The 19,413-nt window shown below is 37.2% G+C and overlaps 1 protein-coding gene and 1 non-coding gene across 2 annotated transcripts; both read left to right on the top strand.

Moving 5' to 3' along the window:
* The first annotated feature begins 285 nt into the window (after window positions 1–285).
* LOC146134770 (NACHT, LRR and PYD domains-containing protein 3-like) lies at window positions 286–18,309 on the top strand. The gene is made up of 9 exons (XM_083395627.1): window positions 286–345; window positions 902–1,103; window positions 9,326–11,106; window positions 13,292–13,444; window positions 13,729–13,890; window positions 14,619–14,780; window positions 16,304–16,459; window positions 17,422–17,577; window positions 18,250–18,309. Exons 1-9 carry the CDS (start codon window positions 286–288, stop codon window positions 18,307–18,309), a joined length of 2,892 nt encoding a protein of 963 aa, XP_083251753.1.
* Trnaa-cgc (transfer RNA alanine (anticodon CGC)) lies at window positions 8,903–8,976 on the top strand. The gene has a single exon. It is a non-coding gene; the product is annotated as a tRNA-Ala (tRNA).
* Window positions 18,310–19,413: the final 1,104 nt, after the last annotated feature.

Here is a 19,413-nt window from a genome sequence, read left to right as displayed (position 1 = left end):
GTTGTGTAGGCATATGAGCTGGAATATCAGGTTACTTTACAACGTACAAACCTTAAATCAATCGATCTAATATCGTGACGTAGCTATGTGACATGTTAAGCTTAACATGAACATACCCAGTCTTGTTTGAACGGCTTTGTGTAAAGTTAAAGTTGTGAATTCATTTGTGATATACCATAACGAATTACGTCATATATTGTGACGTAGTGATATGTTAAGCTTTACATGAACATACCAAGTCTTATTTGAGCAGCTTTGTGTAAAGTTAAACTTGTGCGAGTGAAAATGGCCGAACCAGCCGAAGCCGAACAGGAGATTGCTGAAAATGTTCAAGATATTAACTTGGTGAGTTTTTGTTCAACTCAGAGTTGAAGGTAGAAATTTCACTTGCAGTAACGCATGAAGATTTCCAAACGTGACGTCACAAAGTTACGTCATAACGAGCGTATGAAGAAGTGACCTTAGGAAAGCTGAGATTATCGTTCAGCGTAATGCAAAACTATTCAACTCATTCTTAGTTTTAAAGCTTTCAGGAACAAAAAGAAAAAAGGGGAGGGGCCTGTAACATTATTTTACTGGGACGCCGGTCCAAACCGTTCCTGTTTACTTTCACCACTGGTTAAACTTGGAACAAAATATTTCGTTGCCACTTTGTGGAAACATAGAGTGAGGTCTACAAACCAATAATATCGTGGGTTTAGGACTTATTCCGTTTTGAAACCTTTTTACGTCTATCAGCTATTAATCCTATTTCTGATCTCATTTAAAATTGTTTGTTATTTTAAAATGTGTCTTATTCTAAACTGTGTTTTATTCCAAACTGTTTCTTTTTTTAAACCGTCTTTTATTCAAATGTTGATGTTGTTCTAATTTTTATATTATGGCTTTTTCATCTCAACAGAACAACGCAACAGTTTTCGCTGGTGCAGAAGTTCACCTGACAGAAGTGACGCAAAATACCAACGTCACAGAAGTGACGCAAAATATTAACGTCACAGAAGTGACGCAAAATATGAACGTCACAGAAGTGCGTAACGTAACAGAAGTGACGCAAAATACCAACGTCACAGAAGTGACGCAAAATATAAACGTCATTGCATCAGGTGAGGGTATTTCCTTTGTTAAATATTTTTTGAAGTAACTGATTAGATAGGTCCACGTTTTAGTTTATTACGGCGGTTTTAGGTTAAAGTGGGTTTGGCGTCAGGGGGGAAAGTGCCAATATGTGTTGAAATAATGTCGGAACTTTTCGCTTCTGCTTTGTTCATTGTTATATAATTATTGGTGCAAACCAGGGCTGCGGAGTCGGTTAAAAATAAACCGAGTCCGACTCTAAATGTTTTATTTCGTCCCGAGTCCGGCTCATATTCATACAGCCTTTATTTCACCCATTTACCCAGTGTTTCTTAACTTTTTTTACTTAAGGGCGCACGTTAGAGACATTTGCAAACGCGGCGGCGCACCTTGCAAGCAGAGCGAGCGCACAATTTTTGGGGTGTACCGCTATTTCTCTTAAATTGCCTGCAATTTTTTGCATATCTTAAAAGAAACTACAGCCTTTATACCAAAATAAGAACAACATTAACTTCGGAATAAAAGACAGTTAGGAATAAGGCGTAAATAGGACTAATACCTAATAGTCGTAATAATGACGAAATCGGAATCAGACCTAAATGGAAAAAATAAGGCCTATACCACCTTTTATCTAACCCCCAAGCCCCACCTATAACTATTACTAACTCCCCGAATATTTTCAACTCTAACCCAATTGCTAACACCACCAACTACCCGCACATACAGGGCACAAACAGGGCGAAAAATCCGGGGTTAAAACAGCGGCGCCCAAATGTCGACAGCAAACGGCCAATGCCAAACAGATGTCGTACCCTTTCCTACAGTCTTGGGCGTAATTGTACATGTTTAGATCTTATCTAGACTATTCTTGATGTTATTCTGTCGTGGTCATTAATGCGAATTTGGCGTTATCGTCGTTGGTCTTAGTTATATGGTATTATAGAATTATCTGATTTAGATATTATTGTTTTATAGATATTATTGTGTTTTCTACTTAAAAATACTGTGGAATCAATGAGCTAAGCTTAATCGGAAAGTAAAAATACATGTTCTATAATATGTTAAGTTATTTTTCCCTTTTGCTCGCGGCGCACCTGGCAGCAGTGCCGGATTAGTTAAGTGCGGGGCCAGTAGCAGATTGATTTTGAAATTATGACTGGGAAGTAATTAAATATTTTATAGATTTGATCTACATTCTACAACAACAAAAGTATATTGTAATGTTTTATTTGCAAGGAGAAACATAAAACCACAGCAATATCATTCAAGGGTTTTTCCTTTTGTTGACGCATTTTGATCTCTACTAATATGGCAATTATTCCGGATGAGTTCAGTGACTTCAAAACTTCACTTTCAATACTTAAAAAAGTTAAATAGTGTAGCCGCTCTTTCCCCATTGTGTTTCGCAGATAGTTTTTAATGAACTTTTGACTGCAGCATAATTCGGAATAATGACGACTAAAAGCAAAGCGTTTTATAGAAAAACGTTGCGAGGTAAACACGAGTGCTTTTTGTGCGACTGAGAAACCAAGCTGGAACCGAAACTAATAAGTAACACTTCTGGGTATGCAAGGTAAAAGCGTCAAAGTATTTTCAAATTAGCGGATACATTATTGTGTCCGGACAGCAGGCAGTTGCCTCCAGCGGAAATTACTGTTTTTTAAAGTTTACAATAATTAGGACTAGTAATTTAATCTTGCAACTATAATATTCCCTGATGCTACTTCAGTTTGCAAGCCAAAAATTAGGGTGCAACTACTATTTTGCAACAAAAAAACTACGGGACCCGTAGCAGCTGCTACGTCTGCTACTATGGTAATCCGGCCCTGTCTGGCAGCCTCCCATGGCGCACCGGTGTGAATTTTCCATTTGGCGGCCATAGCAGTTTAAAAATGTGATACTGCGCATGCGCACGTCGGACTCGGGACTCCGGTAGTTTTACGTGGTCCTACTTAAGTCCCGAGTCGTTATTACGACCGTAAGGTAATTCTATTTTTTGGTCTTATTCCTAATTCCGTTCTTGCTTGCCGTTTTGATAAAATCTTTTCAGCCAAAGGCGTCGTGCGTTCAACGCATCTTTGAAATTAAATGTTTTTTAACTTAAACGCTATAAAGCAGGGGTGGCCAACCAAACAGATACCAAGAGCCCCATTTGTTACTTGGTTAACCGCAAAGAGCCACACCTTACACACGTGAAAGTAAAAGAATAGCCTATCACTCCATTTCTTACTCACTCCCACAAGGCGATCGCACGAAGCGAAAAACGTGACTTTGTTTTGTTAAATAGACAAAATGTTATTTAGAAGGAGACGCGACGAATTGATTAAAAAATACACATTTCTCGATATAATGTCGTACATCAATATTATTTTGGCATATTTTTTACGTTTATCTTGCTTCAGAAGTGTTACTAATAATACAATGGCCTTAAAGCAAACAGTCTGGGTCGAAACCGACAATAATCCATAATTTAACCAAACGAAATCGAAACATTCGAAAAACTCATAAGTGTAACGTGAACGTAAGAATCTTATATAACTGGGTGAAGAGCCACATGAGGCTTTATGACTTATTGCGATTTAGACGGTATTAATACCATTAGGTATTAGTGTTATTGTGGTCTTATTCCGAATTGTGTTTTATTTCGACGTTGTTCTTGTTTCGGTCTAATGGCTGGAGTATTTTCGCTTTGCGAGAATCGGTAATATTTTTATAATGTAGCTTTTGTTTTAAAAGCAACACTTCTCAAAACCTAAACCTTAACAAAGTAAACAAACTGTTAATGTTTTGAAATCCATTTAATATCACACAATCACTGTTGTTTGGTTTCATTTTGTGCTTTTTTTGCAAACGTGTAGGTTCTAACACCGCCTGGCTTGAACAACTAGTTGAAGAAAAAGGTAAGTTCAGCATATTAGTTCTTAATAATCTTTTAGAATTAATTAGAAATAAGTTATGTTGTGTTTTACCTTGAGCCCACCAGACCTAACGTAGGGGAAGGCGGGGCAAAACGGACCCCTTAAGGCAGACCTGGGCAACATACGCCCGCCAAGCAATTTAATCCGCCCCGCGGTTAGCCTGTTTTAAATAGTGAAATAGAAATTGATTTGGGGCTTCGCGCGAATTTCTTCTGTCTTTTTTGTATGTTTCACGCGATTTTTTGGAATTTATAAACAAAAAACGTCCTCTGCACTGCAGCACTCTCTCAAACGAAATTTGAACAAACTTCTTTATATATTTTTGCGCTTTGGTCAAATGTATTCTGTCTTTAAAATATGAACGGAACATCGACCCGTTTGCCAGATACTGATTCAATTTTTGCCAACTACTTCACTTGATGTCATGCTGCGTGTTTCTCCCGATTTATTAATCTGGGTAACTTAAAGCCTCAAAAAGCATGTTTTTGTGCGAAAATGTTTACGTATTTTAACCTTAAATTTTTGCTCAATGCGCCCAACAACTTAATAATCGCCAATATATATAGCAAAGTACGTTGTTTATCTGTGCTCAATGCGTCACGTCCACCCCTAAATATCAATTAAAGTTTGCTTAAAAAGATATATAGATGCAAATTTTTCGCGGTTCGCGCTACGTCTTGTCACTATTTCTTTAAATTCGACTCACATTGCACATTTGCGCACAACTCCAAACGTAATTACAAGTTCGTTTGCTTACTTGTTTTATAGCGTCAGAGTTTGACGTCATACCCCCTGTATTTAACAGTGTTGTCAAGTCATTCGTAAAATAACAAAATCCAAGTCAAGTCTTTTGAAAAAATAACAAGTCAAGTCCCAGTCCAAGTCATCAGTTGCCCAAGTCAAGTCATAATTAGAGCAAGTCAACTTCAAGTCCAGCCCTTGTCAAAAAAATAAACTTTAAATTATGAAAACCGGCAAACTCCACCGATTATTATGAGCAACTCAAGTAAAAAATAACACAATAGCAACATATTACAAGCAAATTCTTTTATGTGCAAAGATTGGGCTAAATAACGTAATTTTATAAATAATTGCTTAATTAAAACAATTTATTTTAACCCAAGTAATTTGCCCAAAAGACTTAAGTCAAGTCAAGTCATTTAAAAACAATGACTTAAGTACACTTAAGTCAAGTCATCGACTTAAGTAATTACAACACTGGTATTTAATATCTTATTTTTCACCCGTTTTATCCCGCTTGGGGGTCCGTTTTGCCCCAACACTATATATCGCATGAAAACCTGATATCTTCTTTCAACTTAAAAAACCAACTGTTTCGGATCAATAAACAGACTCTTACCTAGAAATTTAACGAAAAAAATAAATACTTCGCCTTTACTTGAACTTTAGTAACAAAAACATAATTTTACTGCGCTATCCTTATATCAATATGCCTCGAGTACATTTTCTCCCCTCCCTGGTTTGTGCAAAATCGAATCTGCCTAATTTTTGGCCACAAACGTTTTTTCGACGATAGTGATTGTTCAGCAAACAAATATTGACGCTGGCAATTTTCGTTAACGAGAAAAGTGAGGTTCCGTTTTGCCCCGCTTTCCCCTACATGCGCCCGTGCAGCTTTCGTGGCTAAGTTTGTGGCAGTTACTGCAAAAGTAAATATAAATCAATATTATAAATATTTAAACCCTGTCCCCTTAATATAATTTGGCTTACGCAGGTTGAATCCGTGTGAACATATTACCGCGCTATTATGACGTCATTTTTTTTAATTTAAATTTAGTTTCAATTAATTCTTAGCCGGGTAAATAACAGCAGAAAGTTCCAAATGGCTATTTACCCGATTTTTTGGGTACACACACATCCATTAGTGACTTTATATCGATTTAACTGCTTTATTAACTTTTGTTGTCCAGGTAAATAGACTCTTCCAAATTTAAAACTATGATAAATTTTTATGCTAATGAGCTGGATGACGTAGTTTTAAAATAGTAGTTTGTGTCATGACGTCACAAAGTGCAGCTCGCAAAAACTGAAACTTTCTTTTTTAAAAATAAATGATATATAATGGTCATATTCCTATTATTATTGGCATTACACTGCGATGTTAGTCGGTTAAATTGTAACTTAAAAGAAAGTAATTTAACTGAATCTATTGCTTCAGAAAAAAGAAATATTTTGTGTAATTTGAAGGGCGACCACAAACGTATTTTTTCAGATTAAATCTACCCTATGTGTACAAACTCTTTTAAATTGCTTTAATTGAGATATTTTATGATTTTTGTTATCGCTGTATAGTTGCACACATTTTTTCATAAATTGTTCTATTTTGTTTTAAGTTGTACTGAAATATTTTGCTTTCCTAGTATCATTTACTTCTTGTACTAATATCATATATTTATAATGTTTTTTGCAAATTTCTTCAATTATAATGTCTTCCTTATTCTTGTTATGGCTGGTCACTGAGTAGTTTGGTGGAAAAGGTTGTTGCATGCTGTTTTTTAAAAAAAGGAACAGAATGCAGATGTATTTAGTTATTTTTTGTAGCCATCCTAAAGGCGTATTATGTAGGCCGAAAATTTATTTTCGGGACATATCTTGTTTTCCTCGCATTCTTTTTTTTTTTGGTAACAATAGTGTGACGTCATCGTTTTAGTTTATAAAAGCTATCTTCTCCTATCTAGCGGCAGAAAAACTTTAACACAGAATGCTTTCATATTACTTCCTTTATTCAGCTCGCGTCGCGACAAGGCGGCTGCTGGCATCCTGCTGCGCTTTATTGTCCTGCGCGTGCAACGTTCATTGTGCGAAGTTGCTTGTCTTAGTTAAACTAGAGGCATTCAACTTGCCTTTTAGAAAGAGGCTTCTCTTGGTAAAAAAACTAATTGCTCTTACAACACAAAATATTTTACCACCGCAAATTTAAATGCGAATCCTACAGGCAGTGTACACCTCTCTGTTAGCACCTGTTGTAATTGTTGCACCATTCAAACATATCAACACCAGGCATAAACAAATATAATTATACAAGGGCCGCAACAACAAATTGCTAAAGTTTAACGCATTTTTAGCGACGACGTTACAAAGCTACGTCATAAAAGGCGTCATACAAATATAAATATTAAAAACACTGTGTTTATTGGATTTAAATTTGCAAAACTTTTAATATAAAAGGTGGCTTATTAGGCACATAAACCTGTTTTGTAAATTGCTCTAAACTGCAGATTTAAAGTCTGTTTTAACAGTGATTGCTCGGACCAAGGCATGGTAAAAATTTACCCAGAAAAAGTGGAAAAAGTGTAGCAAACCGTAGACGTTACGTCATTTAAAGAGAATAATAATATTAAATGTGGCTTTATTAAATGCCAGTTAGTCACTGAAGATGATACAAGTTCGTATCCAAACGTTTTAATCAAGATGCTGTCGATCTACTCGACCTTTTTGGCTTTGAAATTTATTATTAAGCTGCATTACAGATGCGTGCATATCACCTCATACAAACTTTCGTCGTGACCAGTTATGAGAATTGAGGCTTTAACACAGTGGGTCTTGAACGTTTGTGGCACACTAAAAAAATCACACTTTCTATAAAAACAATTTTATAACTTGACAATTGTCCTTCATACATGGCAAAGCAATAGGTAAACGTCCTAATGTTATCAGTTTTCTAATATATAGTGTGCCCAGCTACCAACCCCACCATGCCACTGAGCACCAACAAGTAATATTACCAATGTTATCTTTTTATTTCTTTGTGAACACTGGCTTTAAATGAACATGTATTTTGTTAAATATTCCACAAACACTCAAATTACATGAAATATTTCATTTGGTGTTTTTGTATGTTTTGACAGTGGACACCAACTTGTGTATTGTTTCACTGGTTAGTTTAGTGGACATACCAGGTTGCAACAGTTCTGACACAGTTCTAACAGTTATTTTTTGTGTTAAAGTGGATCTGAAGCCTCCGGGCAATCTAGTCACATAATATCGATGTGTTCATTGCAGTGTTGTGGTCGTCCAGAGTGGAGAAGATATTTGGATGAATTGTTTGTAGGATTGCATAATAGCCGTTAAATGTGATGTATGACCCTTGGCCCAGTTTTGAAAAGAGGCAGGCCGGATGATTTGCATTTGTCAGTCCACACTTTGCCGATCCCTGCTTTATAGAACTGCAGTCTCTTTTCTGTCATCTCTCAAATCCAGTTTGAAATGTGATATTAACATTGTATGTTGACTCAGATTTAAACTTTTTCTGGGTTTGTATTATTTAAACTTTTGTTCAGCTCATCAACCCATTACAAGCCCCAATTTGTCGGCTAAGCTTCAAGTAGGGTTCGTTCGGATATTAGGAGCTTTTAGTATTTGAATAACGGATATATCTGGATATTTGTACTTTAACCTAACCGGTTAATCGCATAATAAAAATCTGCAATCTAAAAATAGAAAACATTTGCCCACAGCAAATATGGCGAAAACGAGGTGAAAAGGTGTAAAAGCGAACCGAAAACGTTAATTATGTTATCAGGTTAACCGGTAAAAATGGGATAATCCGCTACTGCTGTTTATTCATGTATTTGGAGAATCAAAATTTCTTTAAATGGTTTCCCCGCGGTAGTTTGTTTGTAATTTGTATATAAGCAAGTGGAAAGGTTTGTGTCTATCGCCGTGGTAAAATTTTCTAACATCCCCAAATGTCAAATGAATTATTCTTTTTGTTAGTTTTCAATTGTTCTATGTAGAGGTGTGTTTTAAAAGTTGTTGTAACGCAGACTTTCGGGAAAAGAAGTGATTAATTAAATTATAAAGCAATGAAAGACACACACACATATGTGTTTAATAACAACTGTGATCTAGCCTCATCGGAAGCTGCTGACCAACGATTACGGCTCTAAGCCTGTATAGCTCAGTGGGTAGAGCGACGGTCCCGCTATAACCGAGGTCGTGAGTTCGAGCCTCACTACAGGCTAGTTGTTTTCCGGCTTGCTCTGCTTGCATCATAGATCGTCAGATTCGGCGAGTCTGCGATGGCTTTTGGTGTATTAAAATATAAAGCTTTAAAAGAGGTGTATTGCAAAAGACCTTATTATTTCATTCATGTACTGTATACTAGGTTTCAAATGCTGCTTAACGTTGTTGGTAATTGTCACCATAGCTGCGTTGCTTTATTTTGTGTTGATCAGTAAAACTGTGACTTAGCAGAAATCTGTTCGTTGTGCAGGGCTTAAAGTTCCATTTGTTTGACATATTATCTGTTTTTTAAGTGTTGAGTTTCAGTTCAAGTTCTTCAATTTTAGTCGAGTTTTTTTAATTCTCAGATGCAACTTTGCGGGCGAACCAGAAAAAAGTGGCCAACATCAAAGTCAAATCTCAAGAAACAATCTTGGTTAAACTCCTGGTCATTAACAGGAAGAATGTCGAAGAAGAAGGTTTTAACGCAATGTTGCTCCATAGAGGCAATGAGAAAAATGTTACCTTTTTTGAGGTGGATGAATTCTGTCAGGCTGCAAAAGAAAATGCAATCAAAGAAGCCGAATCTAAGTTCAGCGACCAGGCAGCAAAAATTAATTTCATTGCAAAGTATGGCAACTTTATAGTTATTATTGGTGGAGCTGGTTATGGCAAAACCACCTTAGGGTTACAACTTCTGCAATATGGGTGTGATACTCAACCTGCATCTGGCTACATCTTCTATGTAAACCTGCCATCGTTAGACAACAGCAAAGAAATGAGTGTTTTTGAGTTCCTCATAAAGCTATTCAACTCCAACTGGAAATATGATGTGGAGACAGATAATAAAATTCTGGAAAGAATCTCCAAATCCAATAATGTGTTGATCATCATGGATTCAATGGATGAAACAGGTTTTTATCTTTCAATGAAAGCACCAGTGATTGGTTTGTACGAAAGAGCAAGACCAGAAGTCATTCTCCAAAATCTTTTGCGGTCTGACATTCTTGGCAGTGCTTTCAAGTATCTTATTACACGACCGGAAGCATATCTCCAGTTGAACCCAGATTGCAAGTCACACTTCCCACTTGAGGTACTTGGTCTCGGCGAAGATTCACAGGAATTGCTTTTCAAGGAAATTTGCCAAAGTCAGGAGAAATACGAAAAAGTGAAAGAGGTTCTCAACCAAAACCCAGCAGCCAATGCATTAAGCTTCATCCCATTATTTGCCAAAGCAATTCCAAAATACATTCTAAAGCATGGATTGGATGGTGGTGCATTTACTACTACTGATGTGTTCACATCGTTTCTGAACGACTACATTCGCTCACCTCACTTCAAGAAAGACGAAAAGGTACTTCGCAAGCTTTCTGATTTAGCTTTGTATGGAATGCTTAAGAAGAAAGTCACCTTTGAAGCACAAGATTTCACCAACGTTGGTCTTGAAACAAATGGTTTAGGGGATTTTCTCAAAGTTCAAGGTCAGTCCAGTGATATCAGCCTTAAAATTCTGGAAGGAGACAGAACAGTTTTGTTCAATCACAAGCTCCTGCAAGAGTTCTTCGCAGCACTCAAGATTATGTTTGACACCCCCATGGAACGGTTTAAAGAGCTACTGGAAAACTTGAAAAGTGTCGATTGGGAAATGGTTCTTCAATTTCTCTTCGGTCTGCTCAATCCGAAACTCCAAAGCAAGCTAAACGCGCTGTTTCCAATCTCTTCAGCTAATGTTTATGCCAAGAGAGGCTTGCTCAAGGAACTGCTTGTTTCCATGGTTCAAGATTTCGCCCAAACATCTGTGAAGGATTGCCCAGTTTCAATCGCTTCATATTATGAGGTTTATGTTGAGGCTCTTGCAAAATGCAATGATTTTGACTCACGTCCAGACGACAAGAGGTTGTTCTCGCTGTGCAGTCTCGCCTACGAGTCTATGCTTGATGACATCACAAGATCAGTGGTGGAAGTTTTCCCGGACATGGTTTTGCTTTCGCGCACAATTCTTCCCAACCACGTGGCAAGTCTCTGTCACGTGCTTCGCGCCACCGACCATCCAATCACCATCAACGTTGGAGCTTTCGGGGAACGAGCCAAGTTCATCGGGGATGGATTGAAGATGCTGATCAAGACCGTTGCTGAAACACAACACACGGTTGGTTATTTAATAAATATATAAAGTATAAAATATTGTATTTTGTCGGTCATATGTTAGTTACACTGCTTAAATTTTTGATGTATTTTGCTTTTCAGTGCTAGATAAAGCTACTTAAATATAATTTAATTTTAATTATTATTTAGTTTTAAGGTTGGTGGTTCGGACCCCCCCCCCCCTTTTTTTTGTAAGTGACATTTTCGTTTTTTGTACGTTTTTGTCACTCATCGTTCTAAGCGGCAATGTTTTTAATGTAATTTGGTCACGCGTCTTAAGCTAATGCGAAATTAAAATCAAACGCAAAACGCCGTTTTTCTTTTCTTGTTCGGTCAACCGTAAACGCTAGATAGTTTTTTTATTTTGCCTTTGTTGTTCGTTCGGGTTGGCTGATTAGCAAGTGTGTGTTCGACAATCAGAAACAATAAATCAAGCGTTCTCCGCCTTTTTCTCGCTAAGAACGTCGAGTTAGCCGGTGCTGATGTTTCTTGCTGTTTGCTGTCCGCGTTAATATCAGATGTCGGTGTAAGACAGGGGTCGGCAACCTACGGCCTGGGGGCCGGACCCGCCCACCACCTCTCAATACTTTTTGGCCACTTAACTAGTAAGTGCCAAAATATTTTCTCGCTTAGCGCGAATGATCTTTCTGCGTCCGGTTTGTTTGCCTTTTGACGGTGTCTTTCAAATAGATCAGCGCTTCCTTACCGTTGCCATGGAAGGCATAAGACGTCATTACGATCGCTATTTTATGACGTCATATCCGTCGCTATATTATGACGTCATTAACGTCAGAGTTGAAAATTCGTAACCACCCCCCCATTTTGGATTTCTGGATACGCCCCTGATTTGACGACATTTAAAAAATGTGATGTGCTAGAGAAAAACGGAATGTATATTCGAAAATAGCGCGAAAAATATATCTAAGGTGAAATACTCACAATTTCGATTAGAAGAAAAAGTGAAAATTTGTTGACCAGTGTAATAATCAAGTCATTTTGGTGCGAAATCCGGCCTGCAAACGTAAATCTTACAGTTATCCGGCCAGGGATCACAAGCCTTAACAAATTATCCGGCCCCTTAACAAATTATCCGGCCCTGAAAAATCGTTTGCTAACCCCTGTCCTATACAGCTACAAAGTGTGCGTGTTTGATTGAATTGGGGAGGTGGCGGCTGTAGGTTAAATGGCGTATAATGGTGGACTATGGTGCGATGGCAAGACAAATATTAAATCCGCGAAGGTGATTATTTAATAGGGTACGATAGTTTGTGTTGCATTCCTGGAAGGGGGGAGGGGGGTCATTAATCAGATCCAGGGGCGTATCCAGAAATCCAAAAAGGGGGTCCCGATTTTTCAACTTGGGTAATTCCCCGTTTTTTGTCTGACGGTAATGACGTCATAAGTAATGTCAGAAACAGCCAATTAACGTCCAGCAAAACCAAACTTTTCAAAAAACGCACACGTACGTCGTCGACAAACCTGCCAGATGCCATCTGAGAAACCGCTCAGTGTTCAATCGTTAACTTTAGGAGAAAAACAAAAACAAGATCCGCGTACGGAAGTTCTCTAAATTACAAGCACGTCTTTCGCCACCTGCAATACTAAACGGAGATCGTTTCTCCCCCGTGTTATTTGATTAGCGCAACATCTGCAAAAACGCCACTTCAATAGTTAATCTATTTGAAAGTGTTTAACCTTTTTAATTGAGGGCACACCTGGCGAGCGAAACGAGCGCGATTTTGTTGGAAGGGATAACGGCATTTCTTTTCAATTTCTTACAAGTTTTTATTACATTGCCGAAAATAAAAATAATAAAAACGTTACAAAATAAATGTCCAATGTTTGAATACGTTTTCCGTTTGTCCGCGACGCACTTGAAAGCCTTCCACGGGGCAACGGTGGTAAAGCGATGATGAAATTCTAAAGACAGCATTAAAACGTAAAAAAACAGACGTAGAAAGAACATTCGCGCGAAGCGCGAACATTTTTCGCACTTGGTTAAAATACTCAAAAAGTATTTAAAATGGACTCGTGTACAGTTTGTCGAAGAGGCAGCGGGACCAATGAATTACAGAGACCGCTTGATTGATTGTTATTAATTGTCGGATACGCCACTGATCAGGTTGTTTAACATCTAGATGAGTTTAGCACACCTAGGAAGTCTAATCTATCAATTGACCATATTTCAGATTCGCAAGTTCCACGTAGATGAGGCCACCACCAGCATTGCAATTCTAGCACCGATGGTTCCACAGATGCAAGAATTGACGATCTTACTCAGCAACCTTTCTGTCGACGACATCAAACTTATCTGCGAAAACTTGCAAAGGAAAACACAACCGGTACTAATACATATATCACACATAATAATTGAATTTATAAGCTGTGTGTGTTATGACAGTGCATGAATTATTTAAGAGTAAATAATTTCTTTCTAAAGTAATAAAAAAACCCAAAAGTATTAACATGGTAAACACCAAGCCATTCACTATTAGATTAGATGCAGGTGTCAATGTTGATATGTGAAACCTGTAATTCCAGTTACGTCACTTGCTTAATATGACGTAACATACACTCTTCCCCACACAACCAAGTGGTACAATTTCATCTACTTTGTTGCATGTAGATTGAGCATCTAGATTTGAGCTTCAACAATCTGGATGAAGCTGGGGTGAAGCTGCTATCCGGGTGCATCCCCTACATCGAGAGGCTTAAACTCATGGGATGCGGACTCACATCCGACCATCTCCTGGTGTTGGCGAGCAGCATCGAACAACGACAACATCCCGTGAGTAACAAAGTGTAGTAATAGTGTGTGATCTTATCGACACCCATCTAATACAACAGAAACCCACAATAAGACTTACTGCCGTTAAGTAGACGATCAGGTATTATTGGCGTAACTCATGCATGTGTATATGGATCTTTCATTATTTTGGTTTTACCTGATTTTGTGAAGCATTTTCATTATTAATCTAATAAGACTTCTATGCGCGTGACTTTAACGATCAATGTTTGAAAAAAAATTCACAACATTCACCTTTAAAAACTTTTGCATAATTTGCGACAATATGTCAACTATTCTGTAAAAACCCACAATACGACACCCATCCTATACAAGTGGAACAAACAATAAGACGTATTAAGCAACACTATAGAAAGCAGAATTATCTGTAACAGCATTATTTTACGACCAACGGCACAATAATACCAAATACAAGAATATCTGTTACAGAATGAGACCTGAACTTGTTGGAAAAGTCACAAATTATTCGGATTTAGATCTAAAGGTCAAAATAAAATATCAAACTCTAGGACAAGGGTTGATCACTGTTTTAGGCACCCTCGCGTTTTGGCACCGGAGTGTTTGCCTCTGTTTGGGTTTAGATTTTGGCTTAGGGTTGGAATTATTGCTGAAGTTAGTGTAGTACCACTAATACTTTTCGTACTGTGACGTAACATACAGTCACCCCAGACAACCAACTGGTACAATTTCATCTACTTTGTTGCATGTAGATTGAGCTTCTTGATTTGAGCTTCAACAATCTGGATGAAGCTGGGGTGAAGCTGCTATCCGGGTGCATCCCCCACATCGAGAGGCTTGTTCTCAGGCGATGCGGACTCACATCCGACCATCTCCCGGTGTTGGCGAGCAGCATCGAACAACGACAACATCCCGTGAGTTCACAAAGCACCGAGGCTTCGAACCTCTTGATTGCCCAACCCGACATTTCCATGCAATGGTAGTCTTCTGTCAGACCAGGGACGAATATACTGGTAAAGGTCCCTGGGGCTGAGGATAGTTAATCACCCTAATACTCAATTTACAGTTTTATATTTTTATTCCAATGTCGTTGAACGACGCGGCATCGTGTTTATTTTACACGAATCCGCATTTTGTTTAAAATTCAGTATTTTTTAAATATTTTTCAATATTTGTTCTATTATTTTTTCTTGGTTAAAATGCCCTGGCCCATGTTTTGAAATGTTGCTGTTTTCAACAACACAAACCATTAACAAGGATTTGAGCAACAAATTAAAAGTGAAAGAATACCAGAAATTAATATTGTTGCTCTTTGTTTATTTATGTTGTCTAAACCTCCTTGTTTTTATGCAGATGGATTTGTTGCCCCTTGTTTATTTCTATTGTCTAAACCTCCGTGTGTTTATGCAGATGGATTTGTTGCTCTTTGTTTATTTCTGTTGTCTAAACCTCCTTGTGTTTATGCAGATGGATTTGTTGCCCCTTGTTTATTTCTGTTGTCTAAACCTCCTTGTGTTTATGCAGATGGATTTGTGGCCCCTGGTTTATTTCTGTTGTCTAAACCTCCTTGTGTTTATGCAGATGGATTTGTTACCCCTTGTTTATTTCTGTTGTCTAAACCTCCTTGTGTTTATGCAGATGGATTTGTTGCCCCTTGTTTATTTCTGTTGTCTAAACCTGCTTGTGTTTATGCAGATGGATTTGTTGGTCCTTGTTTATTTCTGTTGTCTAAACCTCCTTGTGTTTATGCAGATGGATTTGTTGATCCTTGTTTATTTCTGTTGTCTAAACCTCCTTGTGTTTATGCAGATGGATTTGTTACCCCTTGTTTATTTCTGTTGTCTAAACCTCCTTGTGTTTATGCAGATGGATTTGTTACCCCTTGTTTATTTCTGTTGTCTAAACCTCCTTGTGTTTATGCAGATGGATTTGTTACCCCTTGTTTATTTCTGTTGTCTAAACCTCCTTGTGTTTATGCAGATGGATTTGTTACCCCTTGTTTATTTCTGTTGTCTTAACCTCCTTGTGTTTATGCAGATGGATTTGTTGGCCCTTGTTTATTTCTGTTGTCTAAACCTCCTTGTGTTTATGCAGTTGGATTTGTTGGCCCCTGGTTTATTTCTGTTGTCTAAACCTCCATGTGTTTATGCAGATGGATTTGTTGCCCCTTGTTTATTTCTGTTGTCTAAACCTCCTTGTGTTAATGCAGATGGATTTGTTGCCCCTTGTTTATTTCTGTTGTCTAAACCTCCTTGTGTTAATGCAGATGGATTTGTTGGCCCTTGTTTATTTCTGTTGTCTAAACCTCCTTGTGTTTATGCAGATGGATTTGTTGACCCTTGTTTATTTCTGTTGTCTAAACCTACTTGTGTTTATGCAGATGGATTTGTTGGCTCTTGTTTATTTCTGTTGTCTAAACCTCCTTGTGTCAATGCAGATGGATTTGTTGTACCTGAATGAAAACAAGATCGGGTCACGTGGTGCTGGTTGCCTGGCAACAATTGTGCACAAAGTGAACAAGCTGTGGTTGGAAGATTGTGGAATCGATGAAGTTGGAGAACTGAGTGAAGCAATCGCACGCAGGGAGCATCCAGTAAGTTGCCTCATCTAAACTCGATCGTGGTTTATAGGGCGCGTCCACAAGAGGTATATGTATATATATATATATATTTAGAATTAATATTATTCATTATTGTGTGTAAATATGACGCAAGGAATTCCCGCAAAACGTGGCTAATCATCAGGGCTGGATAAAAGTTGATCGCCACCAAAACTAATTTAAACTTTATATTCATTTAATCATTCCCTGAAAAACCATAATGTTGAATTCAAAATTACAAAAATTTAATCAAATTATTAAAAAATATTATTTTAGCTTTTTTTGAAGTCCAACAAATGCCTTTTCAGCAGCGTTGATGAAATGTCTGGATTAAGCTTGTTTGCATTTCAATCGCAACCTGGGATTACATAAGAAAAGAAAAACAAGAAGTGTATAAAGATAAATGAGTGGAATTATGAAACGGCTGTCGTTATTCTTTTTATTGCGATAAATATTTCGTTTCTGTTAGTTTTTTTTTATATATTCTTCCTCATACAGCGGTGAACACAATTAGTGGCGAAATACACCGACATTTTGTCAATTAATATAACTTAATGTGCAGGAAGTGTAAGCCGTCCTATACTATTATTCCCAGTATTAAAGTCTAAAACTAACGAATCCCAGCCAATACGTGGGTGGTATGAGTGCCTTTTTTTATATAAACCAATTTAATATTGCAATTTCAGCCACATTTGTGATAATCGCAGTGATTTTACCTTTAGGTTATTAACAACTCATGGTAGCTAAACTTTTTAGGGCTAAAGCAAATTTTAACCTGAAAAATTATCTTTTTCCATTTGTTTTACTTGTTTGACCATAGCAATGACGTCATTTGGTATATTCTTATCGGATAAAATGTAAAGTGTCTAGATTTCAAACAAGCTATGATGAGTATATATTGGTTGTCAACATTAAGCGTAAGTTTGTTGTTCACCTCAAGTTGTAATTGTTCGCAGATGGATTTTCTTAATGTGACCAACAATCCAATCGGCGACCGCGGGGCCAGTGCGTTGGCAAGATGCCGGGGAAAGATTGGATTGTTGGTCACTAGCAACTGCAACTTCACATCAGCTGGAAAACAAGAGTTGGAATCGGCCAAACGACGCCACCAAGTGAGAACTTGCTTCAACTAATCGCTGTTCGATTAATTTGCATATTGCTGATAGTTGGACAACTGACTGATGGTCGCTTTATGATAGAAACAACAAAATCGATATTGTTCCTCGATAATTTTAGTAGAGCCTGGTTTTACTAAGAATCATGTTTCGCCACTAGGAGTCATCCGTGAGCGTTCGTATATCTGGAAAAATGAGTGAAACTAAAATGTATTTTGGATTCGAATTTGAGAAACACAACGATTTTTACATTAACATTAACCAACGAACGATTTCATAAGTTCCTGCGAAACACATGGTTTTAAATGACGCGATTTGTTTTAAAAACGTTTCCGAACAGTTTTAACCGTCTGTAAGTCCAGAAGGAAACATTTTAAATCACCTACACAGGGATAATAGGTAATAGTATATTGCAATAATAGTTTAGTGCTTCATGTTTTTTAATATTTTGTTTACAGGTAAAACCCCCCCAAAAAAATTACACAAATACTTTTCATCGACGCGTAATACCCGAAAATTAATATATTTTTTCTCCTAGAAAAATCGACCAATCAAAAAAAAATCAAATTGTCACGTGATGTGAAGCAACGATGCGTGACCAAGAAGTTTCATCGCAAAGTTGGAATTGTTCAAATTGAAGCAACTTTTTATACAAAGTGTTTCCTCCAGATTATAACTGCTGGTGTGGAATCGTTCTGGCGTGACCTAATCACCGTCACGCTTGAATGACAACTAAAGGGCCTTTGTATTCTGATCCCTGCATTTTTGTTAGGGGATTCCACGAAAAATCGACCAATCAAAAAACGATTAAATTGTCACGTGATGTGAAGCAATGATGCGTGACCAAGGAAGTTTATTGAAAGTTTAAATTGTTCAAATTGAAGCGACTTTTACAAGTGATCCCTGCATTATTACTGGAAGTAACAATTTTTTTGCTGATAAATATTGTTTAAATTACTTTACAGATTTGCACTTTTAAGCGCAAGTATTTTTAAATCTTAATTTCTTTCTAAGTTTCACATTTTGTGTTTTGTTTTAGATTTGATTTTGTTTGACAGAATTCCCCCAGCTTGCTTTAATCGGTTGTTGAATTGCAAACTTTGCCTTTTGTTTTTATATTTTCTTGTTTTTTTTGCAATTGAATTTATTCTTGTGCGATTCACTGTGACTTTGTGTGATTGACATTTCCACTGTATTTATCCAGAAACAAAAAACATGTTTTAATTTGTAAGTAATATCGGTGCATTGTTCGTGTTTTTTAAGCTTAAACTTCTGTTAAGTGATCGAATCGTAATTATCAAACATTTTTTCATTTCTTGGAGTTTTTCTCCAACTGCTGTCAGCTTATAACATATCTTGTTGTTTTTCTAAGTTTGTTTATTGCCTATATATTAACCCAACTGTCGAGTTTCTCACAGCTTTGCAAGAGTCTACAGACTTCTTTCCCGAACATCCATAATTAACATTAGTTTGTAGAGACAATTAACAAATTACCAATTAAAAGTTACAAGCAACCGACCAGTACCTCGGTTAAGCCACAGCAGTTGGTTATTTCTCTTGATGAAATATCTATTTGCTTCGATCAGTTGTTTAATGCGAGGCTCAAACTTGCCTGTTTTTTCTTGCTTTTATTTGAATAAATTTATTCGTGTTTTATTCTATCTGAATTTTCTGCACGTGTATTTGTGGTAATTAATATTTCATATTGATGAAGAGATTTGCAAATGTTAGTTTTAATTTTTTAATTAGTCTTCCTCGGGGAATTAACACTTGTAGCAGCTATGTAAGACACACCAGCATCGATAAGCAAACAAACCTAATTAAATCTTGACC

This window comes from Ascidiella aspersa, chromosome 8 (assembly GCF_963924565.1).
Source record: "Ascidiella aspersa chromosome 8, kaAscAspe10.2, whole genome shotgun sequence".
NCBI lineage: Eukaryota > Metazoa > Chordata > Ascidiacea > Phlebobranchia > Ascidiidae > Ascidiella > Ascidiella aspersa.
This window is presented reverse-complemented; position numbering and strand designations above follow the sequence as displayed.

Coding starts and splice junctions, on each gene's coding strand:
- LOC146134770 (XM_083395627.1), top strand. CDS start 286: ATGGCCGAACCAGCCGAAGCCGAACAGGAGATTGCTGAAAATGTTCAA. Junction 346..901: donor ATGTTCAAGATATTAACTTG/GTGAGTTTTTGT, acceptor TCATCTCAACAG/AACAACGCAACAGTTTTCGC. Junction 17,578..18,249: donor CGGCCAAACGACGCCACCAA/GTGAGAACTTGC, acceptor TGTTTCCTCCAG/ATTATAACTGCTGGTGTGGA.